General features: G+C 41.6%; 1 protein-coding gene across 2 annotated transcripts in view; it reads left to right on the top strand.

The window, feature by feature from the left end:
• Positions 1 to 302: 302 nt before the first annotated feature.
• The window catches only part of vma12 (vacuolar ATPase assembly factor VMA12), a 38,750-nt gene continuing 28,812 nt past the window's right edge, over positions 303 to 10,240 (top strand). For both annotated transcript variants that reach the window (XM_079733294.1, XM_079733293.1), the window contains exons 1-4: positions 303 to 336; positions 1,105 to 1,170; positions 2,662 to 2,745; positions 2,836 to 2,888. Coding sequence is in view for 1 of the 2 variants with exons in the window: in XM_079733293.1 (XP_079589419.1) it covers positions 2,704 to 2,745; positions 2,836 to 2,888 (95 nt within the window). In the remaining variant the exon portion in view is untranslated. The remainder of the gene's footprint in view (positions 337 to 1,104; positions 1,171 to 2,661; positions 2,746 to 2,835; positions 2,889 to 10,240) is intronic.

The following is a 10,240-nucleotide window of genomic DNA, read 5'->3' as shown; positions in this document are numbered from 1 at the left end:
GCGCAATGGAACGACGCGGTCACGCGCATGACGCAGCGAGAAACACTCACGCAAATGTATGAGTAGTGTTTTTTATTGAGTTTTATTAAATGTAATGTTTTATATTGTGTACCCATTCTGTAGGGTCTGAAATGGAATCATTTACACAAAAACTACAACGTCTAAGTAAGACATCGAAGACCCGTTTGGTGTGAGGTCCGAAATAAAATAAAAACAGCTTCATCATGGTTTACTAAAGTGAGAATAACAGCTGTATCATGGTTTACTAATGTGAGTATAACAGCTTTATAATGGTTTACTAAAGTGAGAATAACAGCTGTATCATGGTTTACTAATGTGAGTATAACAGCTTTATCATGGTTTACTAAAGTGAGAATAACACCTTTATCATGGTTTACTAAATTGAGAATAACAGCTTTAACATAGTTTACTAAAGTGAGAATAACAGCTGTATCATAGTTTACTTAAGTGAGAATAACAGCTTTATCATAGTTTAATTTACTAAAGTGAGAATAACAGCTTCAACATAGTTTACTAAAGGGAGAATAACAGCTTTATCATAGTTTATAGTTTATTAAAGTGAGAATAACAGCTTTAACATAGTTTACTAAAGTGAGAACAGCTTTATCATTGTTTAATAAAGTGAGCATAACGGGGCAGGCAGGGTATTGATGTCAGCATGTAAACAAACAAAAAGGCCTACAGAAAGCTGATAACATCACTGAGACGCACATGCTACTAATATATAAATACATATATATATTTATTATTTTTAGAAATGGCATGCATACCAGAACAAAGTCTAAGATCAAAGTTTAAGCTAAGCCTTAACTAAGTTAACTTAGTGAACTTGCCTAACGAACTTAAGTATTATAATGTATCAATGGTATTTATATAATTATATCTAATGATATTTTGTAGAAGAAGAATCAATTGATCTGGCTAGCCAAGACGTTCTTTCTTCACACAAAGCTGTACCAGTTTATGAGACCTGCACAGGTTGCTCACTTTACTTACCGCTGCTTACCTAGCCTATTTACTGTATGGTATTATATGTTGAATTACTATCTATCTTTATTATTTGTTTTTGTTATACGTTCATAGAGGGAGGAAGATGGCAGAAACAACCGGAAACAAACCATCTCTGTCTGACTTCACTTCCACAATGGAGTAAGATTCCAGCTTTGCATTTCAGGCCGTGACTGCAACAGGAGCTTTGTACCGGTCTGTTCACCTTGGTTATACGACAGCGTGTCCTGGATAGCCATGTCACAGGTTGCTTCAAAATCAAGCACAAACCACTTCTGGCTAATTGTACCCGCTTGAAAATTGAATCCCACGCTTGTTTTTGGCTGTGCAACACTGATAACCTCAAGCCGAGCTGCTCTCGGTGTAGGACTTCTCAGGTGGTCAACTGTAACCTTTAGAAGAAAATCAATTCTCATCACCCTCAGTCAGGAGTCTATCTTTTTGTAATGTAGACATTGTTTTGTTGCATGGCAAAAATATATGATTTAAGGCAGATTAATGATATTATAGGCCTATTTTAGGCTTGATTTTTTTTCTCTTTTTCAAGCATTTAAAATCGACATTAAAATGACCAACGTGGTACAAATACAAAGAAAATAAATCCCTTTTACGGGCGCAGCCATTTTTGTTGTTGAGTCGCCTCACTGAATTCTTGGGTCTTTCCAGATGCCTCGGACAACAGCCTTCCGAGTTGCACTTGTGACGTGATTTCCTGTCTCATAGCACTTATGGCATTCCCGTTCGTCTTTGTGATTGTGTCATGTCATTGGCTAGTCATTTAGCTACATTAGCCTCTTAAGCAAACCAGCTTGAAAACAAACACAACTTTACGTTGTATTGCACGCACAGCAAGACCGTGCAATGCATAAATTGGTGACCGGAATAAAGTAGCAATATAATCAAGTGTATAAGAGCATTTAAAATTGACATTAAAATGACCAACGTGGTACAAGTACAAAGAAAATAAATCACTTTACGTGCGCAGCCATTTTTGTTATTGTTTGCCTCACTGAACTAGGGGCCTCAACGAATAGACCTTTGAAGAATAAGTTCTGCCTTCGAGGCTCCAGTTCCCTCGGTCAAATGGGGTTTTTGAATGGTCATACATAACAAACACTGTAGGTGGCAAAGAAGCAGAGGCGGGCCTTACTATTAGGCAAACAAGGCATTTGCCTGGAGCCCCGGTCCCCATAGAAGGCCTTTTGGGGCCCCCAAAATGACCTTATATTTTGTCCCCATATTTATATTTTTCCTAAAAATCTCTTCACAATAGAAGCATCAGGACGTCTAATTAGTCATCTTTTGACGGTCTTTCCGTGTGCACCCCCCTTCAGTCTGCACTACATGGACTATTCCATGTTACGCTCATCACGCAAATGCGGAAATTATGTAACACTCAAAACAGTAAATAGCGGTAAGATAGAAAGAAGAGATAAATCGAGGATGAAGTGAACGTACGAAAGCGGGTCACAGAAAAAGAAGAAGAAAGACCAAAGGCTGGAATTTAGGCTGGAGAGAGAGAGAGACAAATAGACATTGAGACTGAAGAGTTAAATGATGACATCTTAGGTTAACAGTCAGTGTAATATGTGTACCCATTATTGTTCTTATTGTTTGGCATGCTTTTTTTAGGTGACACGAAATAGACCACAATGCCCTGTCCAACCCCCTGCAATGACTACTACTACTACTACTACTACTACTGGAAACCCTCAGGTAAATGATGACATATTAGGTTAACAGTCAGTGCAATATGTGTAAACCATAACTCATCTTTTTGTTTTGTATGCTATTCTCACTTTGCAGGTGACACAAAGTAGACCACAACACCCTGTCCAACTCCCTACTGGAAACCTAAGGTAAATAAATCATTAACATTTGCATGAAATAAGGATAGTGACTGTTGTTCATCCCTTATTTGGAGTATCTCATTATGCAATATAAGGTACATTAGCCCGGTAGATGCAGGGAACCCCAAATTACTGTTCGCCTGGAGCCCCCAAAGGGCTAAGATCGCCACTGCGAAGAAGTAAAAGCTGCGTCATGTTTTGAACTACACACTTTTTCCATCTAGTTTCGACTGGGTTCTTGGAGTGTCGGTGCCGTTAAAGTATAATTTATAATCGTTTACTATTTTAACGGCACCAACAATCTAAAAACCCTGGAGCCTGCATCCTTTAACCCTCCTTTAGAATAGGTTACTCCTGAGCAATCTTTACAAAATGAATGGAGATAGTGGTATCCCATAATCCTTTACGGCGAGTTTCAGATCAAGCATGCCTTGCGTTGCCTCGCATAACATAATGCATTCTGGGATCAAAACGTCAGAAATGCTGGTGATATAGGCACGTTCACTGTCCTGGTGATAACAAGACGGCTCGCCAGTGATGACGCTCACGCTTACGCGTGTTCCCGACAGCGACCGTTCATGTGCAATGCATTGGGAATCTAAAAGTTCTTCACAGCAGGGGTTTTTAATCCGATAAAAACCAGTCAGAACTAAATAGAACTTAGAAGTTTGCATGCCTTTATTTCCGTGATGCCTATCACCTACTATCCTTTTGCTTTTATTTTTGAGAAGCACATACAGTATTGCCACTGTATGGAAGGCACAAAACTGAGCAAACTCATGCCAAAAGTATGTGATATGATGGTTGATTATTTTATATTGAGTAAAACGTTCATGTTCCGCCATGTTCATGCGCGTCACCAGTAAACCATACGTCACCATCTGGGCAACTCTGTTATCAAAATTTGGCCCGAGTTGCCAAACGGAAGTAGAATCATAGTTCAAGTTCATAGTTTTATTGGTCCCATGTTTGCAAAAATAACGTTTTACATACAGTGAAATTAAAAAGGGGGTCACCACTCTGTCATTCATTGTGCAAATTACTGGAACCTGAATAAATAATAGATGATAGTAATTTAAAAACAGACATCCCTTAATGAGCTGATGCTATAAAAACAGTCCTTAGAAAAAAAATGGTATATAAATATAAAAGTGCAGAGAAAGTGGTGCAGAAAGTGCAAGAGTGCCAGTTATAGTCCACCGGAGTTAAGCAGTCTAACTGCCTGCAGAAATAAGCTCCTCCTCAGTCTCTCAGTCCGAGCTTTAAGGCAGCGTAGGCGTCTGCCTGACTGCAGCAGGGTGAAGAGGCCAGCATCTGGGTGAGAGGCGTCCTGCTTGATTTTCCGAGTAGGGTCCAGCTGCAGCCCCGGAGAACAACACCCTGGCGTGACAACAACAACCCAGGCGCGACGGAAGTACTCTGGTGTGACGGAAGTGATTTATTTTTTAAACCTTTTTTACACACCGCTATCAGAAACCAAAGATCAACCATGGAAGTGAGACTGTCAATATGCTTAAAATATTGAGTAATATTCATGTTAAAGCTGTGCCGTGGTTTATTTACTTTTCGCCAAATTCGAATATAATAATACCGTGCCCTTTTTGAAAAATTTGCTGCACTTCGTTCATGGAAGTAAGTGAGAGTTAACATGAATATTACTCAATATATTAAGCATATTGACAGTCTCACAAATAAATCACTTCCGTCACACCAGAGTACTTCTGTCGCGCCTGGGTTGTTGTTGTCACGCCGGGGTGTTGTTCTCCGGGGCTGCAGCTGGATACTATTGGATTTTCCTGGCTCTTGCCCTCACTGGACTTGCTGTATGTATATTCCAGGGTGGGGAGGGTTAACCTAATGGTTCGCTCTGCTGAGCGCACCACCCTCTGCAGGGCAGCCCAGTCTTGTGCAGTGCAGCTTCCATACCAGGCTGATATGCAGCCTGTGAGGATACTCTCCACAGCTGCAGAGTAGAAGGTCCTCAGGATGGAGGGGGGGGACCCTCTCCACAGGTTCCCCACTGATGATGAGTGGGGTGAGCCCACTGCCCTGCTTCCTCCGGAAATCCACCACCATTTCCTTAGTTTTGTTGATATTTAGGGCCAGGTTGTTGGTCTGACACCAAAGTGCCAGGTCTGCCACTTGGTTCAGGTAGCCCTGCTCGTTGTTGCCAGTAATGAGACCCAGCACCACGGTGTCATCGGCAAACTTGATGATGGAGGTTGAGCTCCTGGAGGCTATGCATTCATGCGTGTAGATGTTGTAGAGCAGTGGACTCAGAACGCACCCCTGGGGGGTACCCGTGTTGAGGATCAGGGGTCCTGACATTACACCTCGCCCTACTCTGACCACCTGGGGGCGATCAGTGAGGAAGCTAAGCACCCAGTTACATATTTGGGTGTTAATTCCCAGCGACCTCATCTTCTGGATCAGGCGAGAGGGAATTATGGTATTGAATGCCGAGCTGCAATCTATAAACAGCATTCTCACATAATTCACTCTCCCCTCATCAAGGTGGGTCAGAGAGGTGTGTAAGAGATTGCAAATGGCATCATCCCTGCACCTGTTTTCCCTGTACGCAAACTGGAGGGTGTCAAATGAGCTGGGCAGGGAGGAACTGATGCAATTCTTTATCAGCTTCTCAAAACATTTCACCACTGCTGATGTCAGGGCCATAGGACGATAATCATTCATGCACGATGGGGTATTTTTCTTTGGCACAGGGATAATGACAGACTGTTTGAAGCAAGATGGAACGATAGCTTGGGTGTGTTAAAGATTTTAGTATACACTGGGGCTAGTTGGTTTGCACAGGATTTTAAGACCCTCCCAAGAATCTGGTCCGGCCCCGCAGCCTTTTTCCCATTCACGCCCTTGAAGACCCTCCTCACATCACTCTCAGTGACAATGAATGGGGTCTCCCTGTCCTTTGCCATTTCCTCGGCCATATCTGCAATAAAGTAGTTTTTTCCCCTCTGTCTCAAACCGTGCATAAAAAGTATTTAATTCATCAGCAAGAGAGTGGGCAGAGCTACTCAACAAGCAGGGCTTGTTCTTAAAGTCAGTCATAATCCGCAGGCCCTTCCACACTAGTGTGGGGTCACCCATATTGAAATCAGCTTCCACTTTGTCCTTATATCGCCGCTTTGCATCGCGCTTTCACAGTCCTTCTCAGGCCATAGGCTGCAACTTTATATTCAGTCATGTCACCTGAAATGATCCCGGAATTATAGGCGGAAGTCCACGCTGTAAATGCTGCCTTGACAGTTCCATCTACCCATGGTTTTTGATTTGGGAAGACTTTTATTTTGACAGCCTGTATGGTCTCGCAATATAGCAGATTGATGTAACTCCAAACCACTTCCGCCATTTCACCGACGTCATCCGAGGACTCACGGAACATCTCCCAATCCACGTTGCCCAACGCGCCTTGGAGAAATGGTTCTGATTGGACCATCCAGCGCCTGACGTCTTTCGTCGCTGGAGCTTCACTCAGTATTTTCTGTTTATATTTGGGTAGTAGGAGAATGGACACGTGATCCGATTTCCCGAAAGCAGGTAAAGAGACAGCTTTGTAACTGTCCTTAAACATAGTATAGCAGTGATCTAATGTGTTTTCTCCGCGCGTCGGAAAGTTAATAGGTTGTTTGAATTCTGGCAGGCCCTTTGAAAGCTCTGCTTTATTAAAGTCCCCGAGGATGACATAGGCAGCTGACGGATGGCGAGACTGTTGCATGTTTATCACCTCCTGCAACTCAGATATGGCAATATCTGTATCAGCATGAGGGGGAATGTAGACCACCATGGTGATGATTGCTGTGAACTCACTAGTAGTGTGGACGATACAAGATGGTCAGGTGTTCCTGGTGGGAAGAACAGCCAGTGGAGAGGACGGTGGTATTCCTCAGGTCACACCATTTCTTGTTTGTCATGAGACAAACGCCGCCTTTGGATTTCCCAGAATCTTCTGTTCTATCCATGCGAGCAATGTGGAAGTGCTCGGCTGGTGTGACCGAGTGGTCCGGTATAGAAGGGGACAACCAGGATTCGGTTCTCATAACAGCGTCATGAGGTGTCGTTCACGCAAACTTTCCGACGTTGCGAAAATGTTTCCCCCATAATTTCCAGTGATATGAACGCACCATTAGAGCTGTGTTCGAAATCATTCCCTATTCACTCACTCACTATTCCCTATATAGTGTTTATTATATAGTGCACCATATAGGGAACGAACAAACAAGAATTCGGACACTACGCTGAACATTTCTAAGCGTCATTTGTGTCGGTAAATGCGCCGGGTATTTGTGTGACGCCGACAAATGCGCCCACATCATGTAAACAAACCGGGCACTCACGAGGAAAGCTGGAGGTTGTATTGATGTTGAATGTTACATTTCCTTGATCAAGGTTTTTTTTTTTTATTAATTTTTAATGTTACATTTTCTTTGTCAAGTCCCAAATAAATTGTTGACGTTTCCCTTTTCCATGCAGTCAACACAAACTTATACCATGTACGTTCTGCAATGTTACCAAGTAAAACACGACAATTTACCCAGTAAGTAAGCTGAATCTGTACTGTAAAAGGAAGCCTCGTTTGTTTCCATGGTTTTACCAGGTTCTTACCATATCATTTGTAATAGATTATTCCCTTTGTCATTTATTTTTTAATGTTTTTTAATAATTACACTGAAACAAGCAAAAGAGTGACTGTTAATGACATGGTAGGACATCTGTAGTAACTACTAAGGGTGGGAATCTCTTGGCACCTCACGATTCCGTGAGGTGCCAAGAGATTCCCACCCCTGAATCGATTCCGATTCAGAGGTCAACGGTTAGATTCTAGACCGATTATCGATGCATCTCGATCCAACAATTTTTTTATGAACATTTCCATGTGTGATTTTCAAAAATATATATATACATCTGAGTTTGCTCCTCATAGTTGGCTAATCACTTCCTAATTTTGTGATCATTAAAGACAATCAACAGATGAATTACCTTCTCCAATATTTATTATTAGGGTAAAGGTTTTCTTTCACAAATATGACTTTGAACATGAACATTGCAATAATCAATGCAGCTTGCATTTTCTATGCTACACAATTGTATGCCGCTTGCATTTCAACACATTGTGCAAAAAGTATGGCTTGGAATTCAGCTCATTTAAAAACACTGTGCAATATGAGGAAGAAAAGTAAACAGAAATATAACAGTGCTACAATGAAATAATGGCAGTGTACCATGGAAGTGCAAACTTATTAAACAAACAGTAACAGTAGAAGTGCTTAATAACTGGTGGATGTAATATGCAAGTTCTTGTGTAAGAACAGGAGCTGGTCGATATGTTCTGGTGTGAGTGTACTCTGTTGGGCAGTCACAATATCCCCTGCGGTAGAGAAGACTCTTTCTGCAGAGACACTGGTTGCCGGAATACAGAAGTATCGCTTGCCAAACTTGGAAAGCAGGGGATACACCGCCTCATGCTTTCTCCACCAGCTGAGAGGGTCCTCAGAGAGAGGAATTGGTGGACCACCACAGAACTTTCTAACCTCCTCCTCAACTTTAGCATAGGCAGTGATGGGGTGCTGAGCTGTGGCACCAGCGAAGGTATTCCCCAGTAGATTCTCCAACAAAGAGGATGAAGCTCGTCTCTTAGGAGGACAGGGGTTTTGCAAAGAGGGGGCAGCTCCTTTTTTAGAGTGGTGGAGCTTTGGTTCTGCTCCTCAGTGGTGTGGATGTCCTCTATGTTGGGCTGGCTTTCCTCATCTTCCACTCTCACCTGTTGCTGTAGGTAAACACAATAAGAACAGATTACCACAGCGGCCTCATTTTCATATTTCCATATAATGTCAATATCTCCAATCCTAACATAAAAAAAAAACATAAATTTATGAGGCTACCTATCTATTCAATATTGTAATATAATTGTGTGTTATGTTGTACAATTTTATAATTCCATAAAGGAAATGGTAAACCTTGAAAATCATACAATGTTAAAATAAAATAGCATTATTTACCTCAAGTGATGCAGCCTCAGCAACAACTCTTCCAAATGTCTCCTCTATATCCTCCTCAGAAAGGAAAGGCATTCCCTTGAATCTCGGGTCTAGAGCAGAAGCTGAACAAAGTAGGCTTCTCTCTAGGTCAGAGTTGTACCTTTTGCTGAGGTCTGCGTTGATGGTCTGCTTTATCTCGCGGGTAATTGATGACTCTGCAATTAGACGGGTCAAAATATGGTTTGACCCTAAAAAAATTGAAACAAAAGGTTTCTCAACTGGTTTTTGTAGTATTGGGTGTCCTGAATAACATACAGTCTATATAACAGTCTACCAAAATCTGACCTCTCGAAAGGGGTTATTTTCAAGATGGCCGCCGCGAGTTCTTTAAAAGATCATTACTCCTCCAATATTCATCCTAGACAAGTAATTTTGGTGTCTAACCCTATGTTTTGGTTATCTAGGAATCCAATTAGCTTACATAAAGAATAGTGAAGTGATTACCAGTACAACAATGTATTAAAAAGGGTTATTTATGTTAAAAATGAAAAACGTTTTTCAATATAAATGGACATGTGTCCTTTTTCAACATGCCATAATTTGCCCAGCATTGGTGATTTTACTTATACAGTACTTCAAATTATGTTGAAGCAATTTATGTTGTGCATGAATGTGTTATTACTGTGTGGTACTGTGAAATTAGTCAAAACAGGGCCGCCACGTGAAGGCTCAGTACCGCTAACCCCTATTTTTATTATTTTTATTTTTTCTTTGATCTGCACGAGATTTAGAATTATTTGTCACACTCTTCCTCCCATAAAGGTTGATCATGCGGATTCTCACAATTTTCGACTTGGCATGGTCCACAAGCAGGCATGCATGGCAGTCCGTATCGTCTGCAACTACACCGTTGTGTTCGGCAGGCAGTTGTGCAATTACAATGGACCATATGCAGGAGGCTTTCTGGGGCAGCAGTTTTGTTGGTCATAATTGGCACAAAATGGTTGTCCTCCAATTTCCATCCCCAATCCAATGGATGCATTTCACTCTCCATTTCGGTCCATACCATGATCTGGTAATAAACTCTTTGGCAGTGATATTTAGTCGAATGCTATGTAGGAGGGAGATGTTCTGGGCTAACAAATGATGTGGCAGACACATTTTTTTTTTTTTTGTAGCGCAAAGATGCAAGTGAATCTGTATTCTTGCCACCAAACATTACTGCCATCACCTTTCTCCCAAGGTCCTTCGCACAGGTCTGGATGGTTGATTCACCCTTCACAAGTTTCTGGAACGCTGACTTTTTGCCCACACCGAAAATGCGTGAAATTGTGTCACATCCTGTGAAAGCATGAATAAACAGTA

This window comes from Pollachius pollachius (assembly GCF_949987615.1).
Source record: "Pollachius pollachius genome assembly, chromosome: 3".
NCBI lineage: Eukaryota > Metazoa > Chordata > Actinopteri > Gadiformes > Gadidae > Pollachius > Pollachius pollachius.
Note: the sequence above shows the minus strand (reverse complement) of the source record. Positions and strands in the feature narration are given on the sequence as shown.